Source organism: Acipenser ruthenus, chromosome 3 (assembly GCF_902713425.1).
Source record: "Acipenser ruthenus chromosome 3, fAciRut3.2 maternal haplotype, whole genome shotgun sequence".
NCBI classification, from domain to species: Eukaryota; Metazoa; Chordata; class Actinopteri; order Acipenseriformes; family Acipenseridae; genus Acipenser; species Acipenser ruthenus.
The window spans coordinates 73,436,559-73,456,454 of record NC_081191.1 but is presented as its reverse complement, the minus strand read 5'-3'; the positions used below and the strand labels follow the sequence as shown (position 1 = coordinate 73,456,454).

The window sequence follows — 19,896 nt, the reverse complement described above, 5'->3', positions numbered from 1 at the left end:
TGTACAGATTTATCAAGTGTAATTCCTGATGATGCTACTTCAACTGCATTTACAGTTATCTATGTCTTCAAGATAACTCACAAATGTTAAATCTTTACTGCAAACCTCTTCTGTACCGCTGCACAGCTCGAGTGAATTATACATCCTAAATGGATCAGTCAAGTTCTGGGAATGAGTCCAGACTTGATTACACATAAAAGTTAAAAGGTACAAGTGAGGAGCTGCCCTTAAATTCCTCAGCAGTATCTGTGTAAGCTAAACTTGCTGGAATGTAATTAAATCCCCAGCCCTCTCTTTGTACACAGCAACTTTTCCACTAAAGCACTACCAATGGACACCAAAAACTATCACAGTTTTAAGCTTGCTTCTGGAATTATGCTTCACAGCAGTGGACTCGGTCTTGAGATATTTTAAGTGTAATTTGATCTGGTCCGGAATGTAATACATAAGCACTTTAAACCACCATTTGTATTATATGTTCAATATTGCAAATTTGGAACCCACAGTACTGTATACGGCTGCAGGATAAGGCAGCACAGTCGATAGGATTAATGCTCAATATTAAGGCACAGTTCTTGTAATTCAGGGTCTTGGATGGTAATCCATCAGGTGCAGAAGGGAGCATTGCTGATTCCACTCTGCCTGGGTTAGTGGTTCAGTGCACTGGTGAGCCAGTGCTCTTCCTCTGCATCCTAAGCTTGTGATTATAAAGATAGAGCTTTATTAAATATGGCTACCTTTTCATTAGCCTTAGTACCATTTCCAATCCCTTCACAATCTCATTGACAAGTGGGGGACCCAAATAAATTACTTTAAAAAGCTATACAGAAATAACTTACGAATGTATCTTAAACTATAAAATGTTCGGGAAAGTGGAACCAATGCTAAAGAAAGATCAAACTTTTTTTTTTCTTTAATCGAAAAAAGAAAGCATTTCTTTGCTGGTGCAAATATCAGATGCAGATTTTAAACGATACCAACATTACACATTGCCTAAGACAAAAAGAAAAATCAGACAGGACTAATGTATGTGTGCGTGTGTGTGTGCGTGTGTGTGTGTGTGTGTGTCTGTGTGCACAATATACAGGGCAATTCAAGGATTTAAAACTGAAACAAAATAAACATGTAGCCAGACCTGACCAACCTGAATTATTTTCTGTAGGGTTCACAATGACAGTAAAGCACAGTTTAGCTCTTGACATGTATGCTGTTTGGTACTAAAATATTACTTAACTGTGTTATTTGTACTTTTAAGTGTGTTTTATGCAACATCTGAGGTGTGGATTTGGAATGACTGAATGCTATTCTGCTATCCTGGGTAATAATAATCACGTCTTTATAACATTAATAACATAAACAGCATTCTTACACGTCTCATACTATTTTGCTGTTATCGTCATGTTTTCCAGACTTTATTTTCACTTATATGTGCCATGCACCTACTGGACATCTCCTGTGTGCAAGCATTTGAGTATAAGGCTTTTAATAAAGCATTAAAGTTTCAGTAAAATGCTTAGAACTGCAAACAAATTCTGGCAGTTATTGCTTAACAAATGCCTTACTGTATAGAGGTGTATGAGTCGATAGCTTTAGATTTTTGATTTCAAAGAAATTTCATCTAATGCCACAAGTTCCTTTTTTCCCTGTCATTTTAAAATCCCTGGTCTTTAATATTTATAGTTTTTTAATTGATGTTTTTCCTGGTCCTTCTCCTCTATAGGTCTCTGGCTCCCCGACAGAGCAATCCTTGCTTCCCCCCACAGGGTCTCCTGCAGGGAGAAGACGAGCTCCGGTAGCCACAGGCCCTCCTGCAGCTAATGCCTGCCAATTCCTCAGCCCCTAGAGAGCCACTCTGCACCTCACCACAGAGCAGCATGAAAATGAGGTAACTTAATGCATTTCTAGGTTAACGCCAATCGGAAACAGCAGTGCCAGTCATACAAATTTCTGTACTCTGCTTCCAATGGATTAAGACACAAAACCTTAAAAAAAAACTGTAAGCAGCAGCTCGAATAGCTCAATACTTCATACTATTCATTGGGCTACCAGTTTTTATAAGTTCAACCCACTTTGATTTTCCCAACTCATTCCAGCTGAAATCCAATTAACCTTAAAGATGGAATATAGGAATACAAGACAATATGAATCATTCTCAGACAATTCTTATTTTTTTACATTTGTTTTTTATGCATTATAATGTGTTTTGAGACTGTGTCTTATTGGATTTCACGGATGGACACATTTATAAACTTGGCAACTCAGGAAACTCTGTGAAAAAAAAATTACCTTTGACAAAGCTCAGGCTCAAATTCAATGTCTGATCTTTTAAAGCTAACCCAGAATAAGCTGTCTTCGCTATCAGCTGCCTCCCACAGATATTAAAAACATAATTCTCTTTTTCTGTTTCTATCTTTCCTCATCTCGAAAAGATGGGACTCTCTTACCTAAGGTAACATTAGGTTGTCCAAGATTATGGATAATCATGGTCTGTGAAACCAGACATGTTTTTTAAATACTACTATTTCAAGGTGACTAAATGCCCAGTCATGCTGTTTTGATCTTTTAGATGGCAGCCAGTGAGCTACTTGCTGGGCAGAGATGGTTATTTCACTTGTTTTAAACTAAGATTTACTTTTCTAACATTGCAATGAAAAGTTAAAGACTACAAGTGGGAAGATTAACATTTCAGACCAATTGGAATTGTAAAAATAAAATGCTTAAGACTGCAAATAATTTAGTAGACATCCTGGATCTGCTGCAGGATGGCACCATTTTTAGTCCTTGACATACAGTGATTTAAGTCTTTTGTGTTTCTAATAAATCCCACTATCACCTGTGTGTCAGCTTCCAGAGGCTCACACAGACTACAGAGCAAGGACAGAATTTGAAACTGAATACAGGGATGAAAGTACATCTTTAACTTCTTATCTTGTTTTGCAGTTGCGTTGGGGTTCCCATGTTCTCATAAACTTAAAAAGAAATCCTGAAAAGCATGCGGATATAGAACCGTGTACACTGGTTTTCTGATTACTGCCACATATCAATAAAACAAATTGTTTTTTATTTTAATGATCTAAATGATGACAAAACTATATTTGTGTGGCCAAGGTTATGACAATAATCATCAAAACCAGCTGCACGTCTCTCTGTGGTGTTTCTTTTGTTTTGTTTTTATCTGTAAAAGTCTGTAAAATGTCATAATAAAAATAGGGTCTCATGTCAAATCCCACAACTACTGTACTTGTGTGTAGTTTATTTTCTAAGTTTGATAATATTATTCTGTCTATAATTACTGATAGATTACTGATATCTATCAGTATAGATATCTGTCTATATATTACTGATAGAAAGAAAACACTGGTCAGTCATCCACAATCACAAAGAAAACACAAATATGTACATACAAGTATACAACAGAAAAAGGATAAGATTTTCAACCATCAACTTCACACAAAATCAGAAGCAGGCTTGCCCCTATCCCCTTCCTACCCCTTCGTACCCCCTCCTAACCCCTCCCTTCGAAGAGTCATAGAAGGAGAATATCTAACAAAGGCTCTTACAACTGGATAACAGCAGTTGAAGACCAAAGGAAATGAATAATACAGTCTACTTTAGAAGCTATGAACTAAAAAAGCTCCCTTTCTTTCAGTATACAGTGTATAAACCATTTAAACATGCCTGCCTAGGTTTCAGCTCCCTGTTTTAACTGCATCATTTCTGGATTTAGTTGTGCTTTAGATGTCTTTGTGCAAGGGAGTTCACTCCATTCCATTTTAGTGAACCTGACACCCACTTTCACAAAATCCTTAGAACCCAACTGGCACAGTAAGGATTAAAAAAAAAAAAAAAAAAAAAGAATCATGTGGTTCTAATTATGTACAGGCAGCACAGTGGTAAAGTGAAACTGTAGCTTTTGACTCCTAACAGCATCCACAGAAAAACAACTGCCTCATTAAATCTCTGGGCCGTGATGAATACATTGTGATTCCAGCCTGCCTGTGTCCTGGCATACTCTTACTTTCCATGATTTAAATTACCTACATTTTTTTTCATATTTTTCTCATTCAAAAAAATGTCAGTTGTAAAATAAATTCTCATAATTATTTAATTCCTGTATTTCCTTCGCCGTAGTTTGTTTTCATCTACTCAAACATAAACTCTGATCTAAAACTATTCTCACAAGTAGACATAGACGTGGCTTTTGTAATGTCTATATTGTTATGGACATTACACAACAATAAACATTATATCTAAGCACAAAAACAACAAATTAAGAAAATAAGAAATAGGGAGATCTTACTGTGTTGAGTTTCCATAATTGATTGAAAAACACATTAAACGAAGTATGTTGGTACGCGTACCACTAATTTCTTAGTATGCTGCTCGTGGAATTCTCAAAAACTCCATGCAATGCAATAATCACTGTCCACTTGAGCTGCAAATGCAAGCATGTCCTTTAACCAATACATCACAAGATAAGAAACTAAAACTTTTATAATTATTAAAATAATTACTGCATTTCAAATCTTAACCATATTCTATTTATAGACATTTGTGGTTCGCAGGTTCTCAGCTCTTTCTGTATGAGGAATATAATTAATACGTTTCTGTTACAGTATGCAGTTGTGGAAAATTTAACAAAGGAATTTAAGGATTCTCAGCTTGCTGCATCTTATAAAGTCTGTCGATGACGTAACTCACTTCAAATGTTATAAAGGAAATGTAAATAACTAAATTAAGCTTCTTTACATTTAGTGCACATGCAGTGTACGCAGGAACTCGATGAGCTAAAATATGAAGACTGATAATAGAAAAAGATACAATGTATGCCACACTGAACATTTTACTGGAATGCAGTACTTTAAGTAATACAGCAACAAGGATGCTAGGATCAATAGTTTATTTTGTTATACTCAAGAGAAGACTTTCCCCAATACAAAAAAAATCTACATTGTAGTCTGCTAAAACAGACTCGCTTGGGGAGTTTGGGAGCTAAATGGGCTGTGATCATGCACCTTGGGCAGTATGTTTGTTTGGCCTTTGCAGTAACTATCTTCTAAAATTCCATGAGCACCCCTTACCTTCCTTCTTGAGAACTGAATATTTTGCTTTACCGTACATTCTTACAGTATTTTTCAAATGTTGTTACTTCTTAATTATTATTATTATTTGTTTATTTAGCAGACGCCTTTATCCAAGGCGACTTACAGAGACTTGGGTGTGTGAACTATGCATCAGCTGCAGAGTCACTTACAATTACGTCTCACCCGAAAGACGGAGCACAAGGAGGTTAAGTGACTTGCTCAGGGTCACACAATGAGTCAGTGGCTGAGGTGGGATTTGAACTGGGGACCTCCTGGTTGCAAGCCCTGTTCTTTAACCACTGGACCACACAGCCTCCTAGTGCATACATTTTGCTGCTGTAGGTTTAAATTGGATATACTGTATAAAATGCCAAGCAGTAATTACTTGAATAAAATAAGACACATTTCTGACTGGAATTTATCATCATAGTTTATTAGAAAAACATACAGAAATGCATAACCATACAGGCATACATATACATGTATGCATACACTGTATTAACATATGAGTATGTGTACATACATGCATGCTATTTCCTCTATGATGTTGAAAAATAACAAGAAACATTTTAATTTGTTAGATTGTGATACTTAGGGGAAATCATAAAATCACAAAATCACAAATTAGATGCTGCAGGTTCTCAGAAGAGCTGTCTGCCCTGAGCTGGCATTGATTCTGGAGACAGCCCGATAGTCAGGGCTGAAATATAGAAGTTAAACATGACGTTGAAGCTGTAATCAGTCCCTCCTATTAGCAACAGTTTGCTGGATGACAGGGAGTCTCCCAGGAACGGGCTCATCGAGCTATGCTAAATCTTCCTGGTTAGGATGACAGCAGTTGCAAACCTCTGATGGATCAGAAAAATCCATAAGATGCAGACTGTCTACGATGGGTGCCGCATTTATGGAAGTGCATCCTCTGTGCTTCCCCAGAGCTTATTAATATTTTATTATCGCAGCACTGAGCATGGAGCCCACAGCTTCTGAGCAAAGTAATCCATATTAGGTTTAAAATAACTACAAGTGAGATCTAAACCTTTTACAAAATATGTGCATTAGCACCAAGTCTCATCTGTAATGGTTACATCTACTGGTACTGGCTCTCAGTGAAAGCTCACAAAAAGTCTGTAAGACATTCAACTGGTTAGCACAGGTGTGGGAAATAACATTTCTGTCTATAAATATAGAACGCAAGATTTTAAAAAAGTGATAATCCCACTATGTCATAGTTGTATCCATATTAACACAATACTGTAGTCTCTATGTTTTGGTTGGTTTTAGTTTGGTTTTTAATTTATCGAAAAAGGTGTACAGTGCTTGAAATGAAAAAAAAAAGTTCCAGTATAAATTATAAGATAGATGATTTACATTTTCAAATTATGAACAATTACATTTTAATACTATTTAATTATTATTTTTTTTAAATTTATTTTGTGTATCCTTATAATTGTTTAACTGAGTATACATTTCTGCCACACAAACTAAAAACTAAAATAAACAACAAAAAAATATTTTCAGACCACACATTGTAATTACAGTGAGGAAAGACATAACCAATGAAGGAAAACCATTACTTTTTTTGTAAATGGATCCGTTCTACAAGCGGTTACGCCTAAGATATTTTGCCAGATGAGATATTCTTCTCACACTTGCATCATTCAGTTCTGTTAAAAATAAGCTTACTTTGGAAATCCCACTCCTCTAGTATAAATGTACATAGGGGTGTGGTATTTCTGTATCAAAACTCAAACTAAGATGTGCTTCTGGCTATCCGGCACCACTGTCTTTTAGCAATGCACTTTGGGTGCTCTACTGTATTCCTACTGTGCACCAGTAACAAATACATGGACTGAAAACAGTGACAGGTACTCAAAACAGTGACAGGTACTCAAAACAGTGACAGGTACTCAAATCTTTGGAAAGGGCAGTGGTGGGAATGACTTCTGTAGAGAACCGTCCCATTTCCAGCAATGTATGTACCTAATGAAATGCCCAGAAAAACGTTTACTGTTGGTGTGCTAAATATGCATAACTGCAACAGAAATACTGTTTTTAATGACAAATGAACACTATGAAATGTTATTGCTTGTAATTATGAAAGGCCAAATATTCATTCACTAACACAATGCAACAATACTACCCATCAACAAGAACAAACACATCAGATGTATTTATTCTAAATACCTTCTAATTATATTGTTTTTGCATTTCGTTTAACAGTCAGATGCATTTAATAAATCGTGAAGAAATGTACATTTCATATATTTCTTTTTTTCACACTACAGTGTTAATTGCTTCATAAAAATGTCACTGTGAACATTTCTTTTTTTCTGCTGCAGGAATTTAATATCAACAGGGTTTTATGTATCCACAATCTTGGGTGATAATAAACACCAGAAACCTGTTTTGAAATGATAAATGATGTCTAATTAAAGAATAATACATTACCGCTTGGAGTGGCTGTCTGCCCCACAGTATGATGCTGGTCCTCCGTCTCATTTTCTTCTACTGCCATGAAAGAAAGGTGAGAGAAGAAGAAGTTATTAGGCAAGGAAGAGGAAAAACACTGGCTGAATCAGCTTTGTGTCTGAACGTCAACTTGAGACTGACAAATTGGTTACTATACTCGAGGATAAAGCAAATGGTTTACTGGGCTCCAGTTCCGCAAAAGAAATGCATTCCATTTCATACCCACAGGATCTGGCATTCAAGTTAATACCAACCCAAATTAAAACTACTACACTGGCATATTATTCTGAAAAAAGCAACAACTAAAATGTTGGATCTCTGCAAATTATAAGCAGCTGTCTGTAAATCAATACTCCACCGTGATAGTACTCCACATGGTAAACCACAATTACAAAACTACAAACCATTTTAGAGGATATCTGACAGATTCATAGATTGCCAATCTCAGAAACAGATGCTTGGAAAAATTCACAGTGCAGCATGATATCAGCACAGCATTATATCACGTTACCAGGTGCCCAGAACTTTGGTGACAAATTCAATGTGTGTCAATAACTGCGAACACAAAATCATATATAATTTTTTTCTTAAGAGTTGGTCCCTGTATTATTTCCATCTGTTGTGTTTCAATGGCAAAGAAAGTGTGCCAAGGAAATTCATCACTTTGTCACAAAAGTGCATGATGTTCATATACAGACACCTTTCAACATTACATCTCCAACATGGATCAGTGCCCATATACAGTCTAAAAATAAAGAATGAATGATGCAATACATTCTATCCAATATGTTAGGGTTCTTAATGGGTCTCTATGCAATCCAGAAAAGTGGCTCAGACTGAAAACTAAGCGAACCAGGTAGGTGTGTAATTGATGTGCCACTGAAATACTAGCATGTGTATACACTAATAAGGCTCTGTGTGCCACAGATCATCATGCCAAAGCTGATAGATGAGATACCTTATTAATGAGGGCTATGCCACCAATACTACAAGAGCTGATGAAACAGAAACTCACCAGTCACATAATTACAGATCAACAATTCTGACCCGTGACTGCACATGAATGTTAATGGTAGCAAAGGCCATGTATAACTGGATACCTGAAATAAATCTGTTCTGCTTTTGTTTGTGTATGTATTTTGATTGTTAACTTGTATAAATATTTCTGACCAAAAATTGTGTTACATAAATTATAAATGGAAATGGGGTCACTCTTGAAAAATGACCAGGAATTTTCTTTGAAAAGGTTAACCATCAGAACTATCCCCAACCCCCTCCCCTTCCAATGAAAAAGTGGGACATCTGTGATATACCTGAGTCAAGTGCTAGCCAGAGAGGAAACCTTGCAGTAAGTGAGCATCTGGTACAGGTGTCCACCAATCATTTGCAACATTCAGATTAAAATAGTAATATTTTGCTGATATGTTATTTTCTTATTCAAAGATGCTGATTATAGGTGCTAATATGTTCTTATCCTACTAAACTTGGCAATTCATTAACTGACAATAGCAGTGAGTGGAATAGTTTAAGCGTCGTGTGAAGTCTGAAGTCCACGAAGAAGGATTCCAGCAGTCACTGCAACACCTGGACCACTAGAGGATGTGCCAGATGCCTAAGAGGATGCCTCTCAAGTGGAAGTGTGTTGGTCACAAATGTGGGTGCAACTTCGTGAACGGATAGGAGCAAGAGGAGAAAGCATTTTCTGTGACTAACCAAACATCCATGACAACTGACGGAGTCCCAAAAGGTAAACTGTGATTCACATCATATTGGTTTGTCCTCTTTAGAGTAGGGCTGTCAGTTAAGCCTCCAAATAGCAATCGATTAGTTGGGCTCACAAAATATAATCGTTTGGAAAAATATCGATGACTGTACCGCTCACAGAAATTGAGCCCTCCCACCTCCATTTCGTTGCTGTTCAGTATAAGCTTGTGCACAACAATTTAATGTGAGGGGTAATTAACTGTAATATAGCTTTGTGAGTGGTACTGTAGGAGTACCGGCATAAAAATGTTTTATCAGCTGTGGGCGGCACTGAAAGTACTTACATCAATCATAAAAAAACTAAAAAAAACATTAAAAAAAAACATTAGGTTATTATCATACCCTGGTTCCCTGAAATAGAAATGTAACCATTACCATATGGGTGTTTATCTGCTAAAGACACTGAACCTGTACAATTATATCAAAGCTGCACGCAGTGCCTTTGACACAGTCATGCCCATCCCCCGAAGACATATAAGGACTACCCACACAGATCACAGCATCATTTTTCTTTCAAGCCTGCTGCAATCATGGACGCAGCTATCTTGAAGGTTAATGGTTACATTTCTATTTCAGGGAACCAGGGTTATGATAATAACCTAGTTCCCTATCAAGTACGAAATGTAACCATTACCGTATGGGTGAGTATACAAGAGCTGTTGCAAGGGCAATATTGCAGAACGACCGGAATGCATCTTGTACATTACCATATGGAGCCCCAGCAACCAGTAGCTAGGGCTACAAAACTGAGGAAGAAACTCACCTCTGTGTTATACTGTAAGGGTTAACCCTGAAGCCGCCTTTAATACTCTAGTTCCAAAACCAGGGTTTTGCCTGAGTTTCAGAGTTTGACCATGGGACTTGCCCCATAACAGAACTGTCGCCCCCTTGCCCCCCCCCCCCCCTCCCCCCTCCCCCCTCCATTCCGCACAGCGCCCCAGCCAAGGCTGGACACGTCTGTGGTGATGATCTTCCTTCTGGTGACGCTGCCCAGTGCTACACCTAGACATAGATGGGCAGGCTGTGTCCACCAAGAAAGCACCTTCAGACAGTGGCGAGACACTGTCACTAAGTGGCCAGTTCAACACGGGCTGAAAAACCCTGCTGTTGAACCAGGCTTGAAGAAGGCGCATGCGCAGAAGACCCAAAGGAAGGGTCTGGGAAGCTGAGGCCATCAAGCCCAGAAGTCTCTGGAACTTCACTACTATAAGCGCTCTGTTCAGCTGAAAAAGCTCAAACAGGCGGCCATTCTCCACTCTCTGTCGTCCAACAGAGAGGACAGAATGGACCTGGAATCCTAGCACACTCACAGATAGGAGGCTGTCTGCAAAGGTGTGAGCTGGCACGATTCACCGACAGGCCCAGCCGATGAAGGTGGCCGGTGACGAGTTCCGTGTGGCCCTCTGCCTGTGCTGGAGACTGGGCACAAATGAGCCAGTCGTTCAGTTAATTGAGCACTCTGCCTCTGAGTCTCAATGGGGCCAGGATAGCTTCCATGCACTTTGAAAAGACACAGGGAGCTAGAGAGAGGCCAAATGACAGTACACAGAACTCGTACGCTGTTCCTTGAAAAGCGAACAGCAGGCACCTCCTGTGCCCTGGTCTTATGGGGATGTGGAAAGACGCATCCTTGAGGTCCACCGTCGTGAACCAGTCGCCTGGCCTGATTGACTGCAACAGTTGTTGCGTGGTCAACATTTTGAACCTCCGTTGACTCAGATACAGGTTGACCTTTGGTCGAGGATTGGTCTGAGGCCACCATCCCGCTTGTGCACCAGGAAGTACCTGGAGTAGAACTCTTCCCTCAAGTGGCGAGGATGTACCGTGCAAATAGCCTGTTTTTGCAGCAGAGCTGTGACCTCCTGAGACAATACCGATGAGTCTCGCAGGTCCGTGACTAACATTGTAGTCACACCCGAAAGGGAGGGGGACCGTACTTCAATTGCAGAGAATAGCCAGTCTGAACAGTAGTAACCGCCCAGATGTCTGTAGTGCAGTGATGCCAATACTCCAGGTGGCTCCTTGAAAAGGCGCCCTGGGCCTGTGGCAGCAAGCTCCTAGGGCAGCTGCTGGTCTTGTGGCTTAGCCTGGCTTTTGCCTCTGTGCCTGGCGACGGAACTTGTTAAAGCGCCTGCGGCACAGAGTCATGGGTCAGTTATGAAAAACACCTCTGACCGTTGTTGTAGTCGACTGTGCTGGTCTATAAGGCTGCTGGGGCCTTGAACAGCAAAGTCGGACTTCCGTGCGCAGTTCTTATATGCCCTCGGGAGCAGGCATGACTGCGTCACAGACACTGCGTGCAGCTTTGATGTAATTATTCAGGTTCAGGGTCTTTAGCAGGTAAACACCCATACAGCAATGGTTACATTTCATACTTGATAGTGAACAGTATTATTCCCAGGTTTATCAGTTCATTTTGAAACTCCAAAGAAGAGCAAACTATATACAGTCAGTTTTCTTCAATGTGCACAATTTCAGTGTTGTTTGGCAGAAATACAAGCTTGTCGACCTGTCTGGATCCAAGGCAGCACTTTTTTTTTTGTTTACATTGAACACAGAGAGCACGTACTTACAAAGCATTTTCAAAACTGATTCGCTGCTAGTCAGGATGGGACCAGCCAAGCAGATGGTAGTAACACTTAAGCAGGAAAAGAAGAACACGCCCACTGCTTGTCTTTGGCAGAAATACTGTAAACAGCAAGGCATAGGTGTTCGGTGCAGTTTCGTTGATGAACTTAAATAATGTTATTAACTATGCGTGTTACAAAAATGTTATTATTTAAATCGATTATCCAGTATTTATCTAAATGTACATAATGAAGAATGGAATCAATTGAAAAATCAATTTTCGATGTAATCGTAGTAGCCTAGCCCTACTCTAGTGCCCCCAGAGACATTAGAGCTTTCTCAGGGTCTCTTCCTCTAAGAAACAAATTCAGATGACCTGGTTTGCAAGTTGTTAATTTTACCTAAAAGTCCAACCAGAGGATCAGCTTGAGAAAACAGCACCTGGAAACTTAAGAGTTGGCAGCTGGCAGTTACTATGGAATCAAATGCTGCTGCCACCTTGTCTGGAAGTGCCTAAACTGCACATCGAACTCTGCAGAATCAAAGACGTCATCTGCATTTTGAATAATGATGTACTGGCCAATGAATGCATACCTATAAAGAAGCTCCACTTACAAATACTCTTAATAAAAGAAGTAGTAAATACTTGTAAATACTAGTAATCCTTCATTGAGGATGTTCGTTATTGATATTGATATATCAATATACAGCTCTGGAAAAAATTAAGAGACCACTGCAAAATTATCAGTCTCTGGTTTTACTATTTATAGGTATGTGTTTGGGTAAAATGAACATTTTTGTTTTATTCTATAAACTACTGACAACATTTCTCCCAAATTCCAAATAAAAATATTGTCATTTAGAGCATTTATTTGCAGAAAATGACAACTGGTCAAAATAACAAAAAAGATGCAGTGTTGTCAGACCTCGAATAATGCAAAGAAAATAAGTTCATATTCATTTTTAAACAACACAATACTAATGTCTTAACTTAGGAAGAGTTCAGAAATCAATATTTGGTGGAATAACCCTGATTTTCAAGCACAGCTTTCATGCGTCTTGGCATGCTCTCCACCAGTCTTTCACATTGATGTTGGGTGACTTAATTTTTTCCAGAGCTGTATATATATATATATATATATATATATATATATATATATATATATATATATATATATATTGTAGATACCAGTCAAATTACAAAAGGAAATTACACTGAGTAATAAGGATGATCAGTGTCAGGGATATTTTAAGGGACAGTACAAACCAAACCAGTGTTACAACTGTTTTCGTATATTGTCTTCAATTTACAGTGCATATCAAATCACAAAGAGTTCATATCAAATCACAGAGATTGCATATCAAACTCAGTATTGAACGTTTACCTGGCAAGTTAAATAAAACCTGTTTATCTTTTTTTGTGATGTTGTCTTTTTGTGTAAACAAATTAAGCTTTTTTATTGTGTGGTACTTTACTCAGTGTAAGAACAATACAGTAATACACAATGTAGCCTACAAACAAGGGTACTTGCATTGCATGTTTGCATCTCTGTAGTTATCTGACTATGTCTGCTGTTGTTGTGATCATCACTTGGTCTGGCCTCTTTCCCATTGTGTTTAAGTTTAATTTTGGTGGTCTGTATAGCACTTAAGAACAATGGATAATCATAAGAATGCAGTACTTAACACTTACAGTTAGCAAAGCCATTTCTAATCATAAGTAATTATTATAATTTTTATACAAACTGTTTTAATATTTTTTTCTATTTCCAGTACTAAGCCTTTTTAATCTTTTCTTACTCTTGCCTTTCTTCCTCTCTGCAGGAGCTCTCTTCAAATTAGACTTCTGCTAAGATAGGCATTCATCATTAGTGCTTACTAACAGTTGTGAAAATACATGCTGTACTAAAATAAGGTACACATTAACAAGTACAAATTGTTTCCGGTAAATTGCTTTGCAAAATGTTTTAAATATGCAAATAAATCACATCAACCCCTTTGCACCCTCCATTGGTTATATTCAATTCCCCTGGTGGTCTTTGAGTAGTCTCCATCAGCCATGTTCAATTCCACACTGTGTCCCTTCTTAGCTGTGTAACAACTGCTCCAAACCTTGTATAGACAATCTATTTCAAAGAACAATGAAAACCATGTAAGTGAAATAAATGTATTTGGAAGTATGTATAAACTGTAACATTTTATTTTATTTATTTCTTAGCAGACGCCCTTATCCAGGGAGACTTACAATTGTTACAAGATATCACATTATTTTTACATACAATTACCCATTTATACAGTTGGGTTTTTACTGGAGCAATCTAGGTAAAGTACCTTGCTCAAGGGTACAGCAGCAGTGTCCCCCACCTGGGATTGAACCCACGACCCTCCAGTCAAGAGTCCAGAGCCCTAACCACTACTCCACACTGCTGCCCAGTAATCTCTGTATTTTACTGTATATATTCAGTCTTTATTATATCTTACATTTTATGTAATCTGAAAATAACAGTAACTGTTTTATACTGTTTTTTTTCATTGTGTTCCTGCAATCGTGTCAAAGTTTATTATATGGCGTATGCATGTCAAACAGAATGAAATGTTAGTAGGAGGAGATGTTATGAGTGATTCATATTTTTTGTACTTCTAAATCTATATTGGATGGACATACAATGTAATAATCAAATGTAGAAAGAAGGGGATAATGCTTTTTACATATATGCATGTTTTTATTTTATGTCTTTATACTTTACATCTAGATCTGCATTACAATAACAATGTAAATGTGTTTGCTGAATGATTAGTAGGGGGACACATTATTTTGTATATATAAGCACATTTATATATATATATTTAATTAACTAATTAATGTCTGTATTGTTGTGCAGCGTGTTGACATTTTCATTGCAGTTGTTTACTATTTTACAAAGTGGCGAAATCAGATATGATGTTAGTTACATTTTATATTATACATTCTCATGGGTTTACCACAAGCTGCTCTTACACTGGCACGAAACAAATGTACTGGCAAAAGGTTTACCTGTAGCATTCAACTTGAATAAAGACACTGCATCTGACTATTCAGAACAACTACATTTATTGAACTTGTGAAAACATCTGTCCAACACATAGTAGGATAACTGTGAATGGGTTTACAGTATGAGCAGTCACTCTCAAACATGACACCCATGGAAATCTATTATTAAAACCTGATAAATTCATCTAAAACATAAAAATGTCAATTATTTCACCTGAACATACTGTGAAGCACACAGCATAACACTAAATACATTAAGCTGTTAAAATATTGATACACCACAACAGTCTCTCTTATAGCAAACACCACCCTCTTCCCAGTGCTATACTGTCGCAACCTGCTAAGTGTAATTACTATACGGGGCATATTCCATGTAAATAAAGGCCTTAACTTGCCAGGTTGGTTTTTCGTCTACATTAGGCACAGCAGTCAGATAAAGGCTCTACAAATAAAAAAAAAGGCCATGCTACTCTGTACCTTACATACACTTTCTTTCCACTGCTCTCTCTCTTTGATTTGTTTAACAGACCAAATACAGATCGTGACAATTTAATTAAGCGTGTGCTCTCACAAGCCTTCAGTTATGAAATTGTAAAGTAATTCAGTTTATTATATTTCTTTAGATAGATAACCAATCTGTCCTAGTAGTGCCATATTTATTATCACTATACTGAGCCAGGCTATTAAAATTAAAACAACAATGGTAATCCATCCTCACTAAAAAGAAATACAGTAATTTACCTTGAGGATTACAACTCAATTTATTTTAGGTTAGAAACAGGCCCAATGTTGGCAATTAGTAGTTTAACACAAATGCATTGCATTAGCAATACTAACAAATGTTATTTACCTATCATGTGCTATGGTTGGCAGGCACTTTAACTAGCAAAGAGGCTAAGAAACGTGCAATTAATCATCCACTAAACAAGATCTTGCCAACTAGAAAGAGACACTACATTTCTATTATTATTAAACTATAAGCAGTTGAGTAGTCAGGTAGCCAATACAAATACCACTGTCTTGCTATGCACCGAGCGCTGTATCAATCATGTATTCTTTCAACCCTATTTATTATGTGTCCTGTATTGAACAGACAAAGAGAAACTATGTACAGACTGTTTTTTTTTTTATAAATAGAACATACTATAGTAACAGGTTGTTTGTCATTTTCACCACAAGGCCAGGCAAAGCAAACTCATTACTCTGAACAATACAGTAAAAAAAAAATGTTTTTTATTATTTTTGAAAACAAAAGATGTTATCGAAATCTACAATCACATGTTTAGTCCGGTATGTGCTACAGTACAGTATAGCTGGCAGGGGAGAGTGAATGTGTTTGGACAGCACAGACCCTCCCTGGTTGGGTATAAAAACCTTGCTTTGCAGTCTTGGATTTCAGGCTGATCTACTTGTACACTCAAAGCACCCTATAGTTACTACAAGTACTTTTCTGTAAAACAATCCAAATAGCATAAAATACATGGACTTATTATTTGAATCTCATTATTTAAATTATTAGCGGTTTGCTTTGTTTGCAATGTCATTTGCAGTTCCTATGTCCATGTTTTTATCTATCCTCCTGCAAAATGTCTTGAGAAAATGTCATCATCAGCATTGATGTACCTGGAGTTATTTAATAAACTACCACAGTTAATTTATGTTTAAAACATACTACTGTCATCAGTTGTTTTTAGAAAAAAAAGAAAAGGCTGCAAAGGTTACATGGTAAAGTAAAATAAAAATCCTAAACAGTGTATTATTTTACTAAATGTGCTGTTGTATGAGAATCTTTTTTTTTTAAATTAATTTAATCATTTATAGTATCTCTTTCATCACTGTACTTAAAACCGTACGCGAAAATGAAAGGGAAATTTGAAATAAACACTTTAAATACTGCAGTAAGTGTATTTTTTTATTAAACGGTTTGCAAATGTTTACACAAATGGTTTAGACATTTTTCTATTTAACATATATGTACAGTCATTTAAAGCATGTATAATTATTATTTTTAAGAGACAAATTACTGAATTTGTATATATGTTTGTAACTTATTCGGAACCTAAAGGTGATATTCAAACCTACATTTTCAAAGATGAACGGGGCTGTTTTATTCCGTTAGTGCAGCAGGGCTGGTCCTTAAGGTTTTCTATACATGTCATTCTGTCAGTTGCACCACTGAACTGACATGCACAAAATAACAACAAGTCTTAATAATGATTTATTATCTTATTAAACTTCCATCTGACATTAATGCAGCATGCACTTTGCATATACTTGCCTATGTACTTTGCATCATGAAATGTTTTATAGACAGAAGTGAAACATCATTCATATTAAATGAAAACTGTTTTTAGAATTGTTGTTATTTAAGCATTTAAGAATAAATATAGGGAAACAAGAATGGACTGTTGTGCTTTTTTCACTTTTCGTTTAGTCAATGTTCATATCCATGCAGCAAGGAAGTGTATGTGTTTTTTTGCTTTTGCAGCTTCGCTAGCATTATACTGTAGCACTTAAACTGGGACTTGTGGTGTCTGAATCAAGGAGTCCAATCAGGTACAATTCAATTACTTGCAACTCTGCAAAGTCTGCAGCTCAAAAGAACTAACTCGCAGTGAGTGCTGAAAATGTGTCATTTTTATTTGCTTTAATTTAAATGTTAATTTATTACTGCTCAGAGTTTTCTGTAATGGATTTTTATTTCTGTAGCCCCTTGTGTTTTTGAATAACTTGTCAGCCTAACTTATACTTTAATGAAACCTTTGAGTTGACTGCATCTATTAACAATATACAGTAAAAACTACAAGTGACAGTTAAATCAGGACTGAAATAGCTAAACACTTCAGAACTCTAAAAGGTATCCACTGCCTTATGCAGTTACATCTATTCCCTTAGCAATAAAACATGCAGGCCTGTCTCACAGATTTAATTGAAATGGGACTGTAAACTTGCCCTTTCCCCAGTGGGACTAAATACAACCTTTGACCCTCCCTGGGAACCAATGAAAAATGACAAATTCCACTGAGGAATACCAGTAGTCTGGGTTTTTGTTCAATGCTAAAAAAAAAAAAAAAAAAAAAAAAAACATTATTTTTTCCCTTTTCTATTTATGTTTCTTTGCTCACTATTTATTTCCATAACCCAGTCATTTAGAGAAGCACACCGTACATTATTCATATGGTTTTATTTATAATATATTTACCTTTACAAATGTTTGCATGTGTTGAACTAAAGTAAACAAAAACAGTAGACTTAACCTTAACTTGCTATTGCAGTTTACCAAGTATTTTTTAGAAACCTACAGCGCACGGAATTCTGTTTAAAAAGATTAACACAATATATTATTGTAGTATGAAAGTCAATTCAATACACAGGTAAAATAGTCTATTTGATACACTGAACTACAACCCCTATCAAATACATTGTTCATTTTAAGGCTTGAGCTGAAAGCAGTGTTCCTGCGTAAAGACATTGATTCTGGAATAAAACCACTTGAAATGCCCAAGAATGTACTTCTAAGCTCTCCAGAAGATTTTCTCCCCAGCCTAATGATGGTGAAAGACAGGGTGTCCAGTTGACCTGAAATACAGGCAATTTAATGAGACTATGACAGGGCACATTTATATTTCATGTTTCTTATTAGCAAGATTTGTTAAAGCATCTGAAAACCGAACTCTGATAATGAACCGACTGAATGAACAGAAAAGGAGCCTTATTAAAATAAAAGCATTCTTCACTTAGCTATATTGGGCTGACAATTGTTTACCAAACTTTTTAAAACTACTCTTTCTTATGCTTTTTTTTTTTTTTTTTTCCTTTTTCTTCAGGCAAGCTGAAAAACTAGCTACCCTGTACACTTAAACATAGGCTGTTTACATTGCAGAAAACCTGTTTAGACTTCCATAATCATATTTACAATGTATTTTAAGACACAGATTATTTCACACTCCAAATTATGGGATGAACTAAATTCCTCCAGTGAATCCTGTATCATTTACTAACATTTGCTAATTAAAATGCATTCATAAAAAGGAGAAAAAGACCATTATGTTGTAGGACATAAAAGTATAAATAAAATATAAACTGTGCTTGTATTTGGCATCTTACTGTGTTCTATATCTAGAAAGGCACAGTATTCGATTTCTTTGAACAGTATTTATCAACAGACTTCTAGCTGAGAATGTGAAATTGTGAACAATTATTTGCTGTGCAAAATACAATCCCTGCCAGATGAACTCATGGTCAACCCAGAAGGTCAACACTTACCTCTGCAGCAAACAGTGCAAGAGGAACCAACCACCAGCACACTGCTCAGAACACAACCTAGGATTTTGATTTTTACAACACTTCAGTTAAGAGTTAGTACATCAAATGGACTTATGCATGAACCAATGCATGCTTTATTCATAGAATTGTGCTCAATTCATATGAAGTAAAAACAGTTATTTGTCAGACATTTCACATTTCATATTAAATTAACAATAATGGAGTCAATATGGACAGGCTGTTTAAAACGACGGGAACCAGGTTCTATGTATAACACAATGCCACAAATCATTAATCTATCTTTTAACAAAAACCGTATAACTCGCCTGTAACTGAAGTGACATTAAAAATATTCTCAAAACGTATTCAGCTGTGCATCCAAATATTATTATTATTATTATTATTATTATTATTATTATTATTATTATTATTATTATTATTATGCAATGCACTCACTCATAATAACACTTCATTTAAACAAACTTCATTAAAAAATATTTAGAAAACGACAATATTTTTTTCAAGGCACATTGATTAGTGAATTAAACCTCTACAGAAGCTGGATGTACATTTAGAAAAAAATCCAAATTGAACTAGGTGGTTTAAAAAAAACAATCATACATAGCAAATGTTTCCTTCATCCTCGTGTTCTTAATTTCTGTTTTGATCCCCCCCTTCTTATTCGTTTTTTTCTGATTCTTCCCACTAATCTTT

The 19,896-nt window shown here is 36.6% G+C and overlaps 1 protein-coding gene across 10 annotated transcripts in view; it reads right to left on the bottom strand.

Annotated features, from left to right (window-relative positions):
- Positions 1 to 19,896, bottom strand: part of LOC117394465 (zinc finger protein 521-like) — a 192,046-nt gene that overhangs the window by 170,588 nt on the left and 1,562 nt on the right. For 8 of the 10 annotated variants that reach the window (XR_009320156.1, XM_059016620.1, XM_059016624.1 and 5 more), the window contains one exon: positions 7,533 to 7,592. Coding sequence is in view for 9 of the 10 variants with exons in the window: in XM_059016620.1 (XP_058872603.1) it covers positions 7,533 to 7,592 (60 nt within the window). In the remaining variant the exon portion in view is untranslated. The remainder of the gene's footprint in view (positions 1 to 7,532; positions 7,593 to 19,896) is intronic. The other 2 variants (XM_059016589.1, XM_059016615.1) reach the window with 1 other exon arrangement.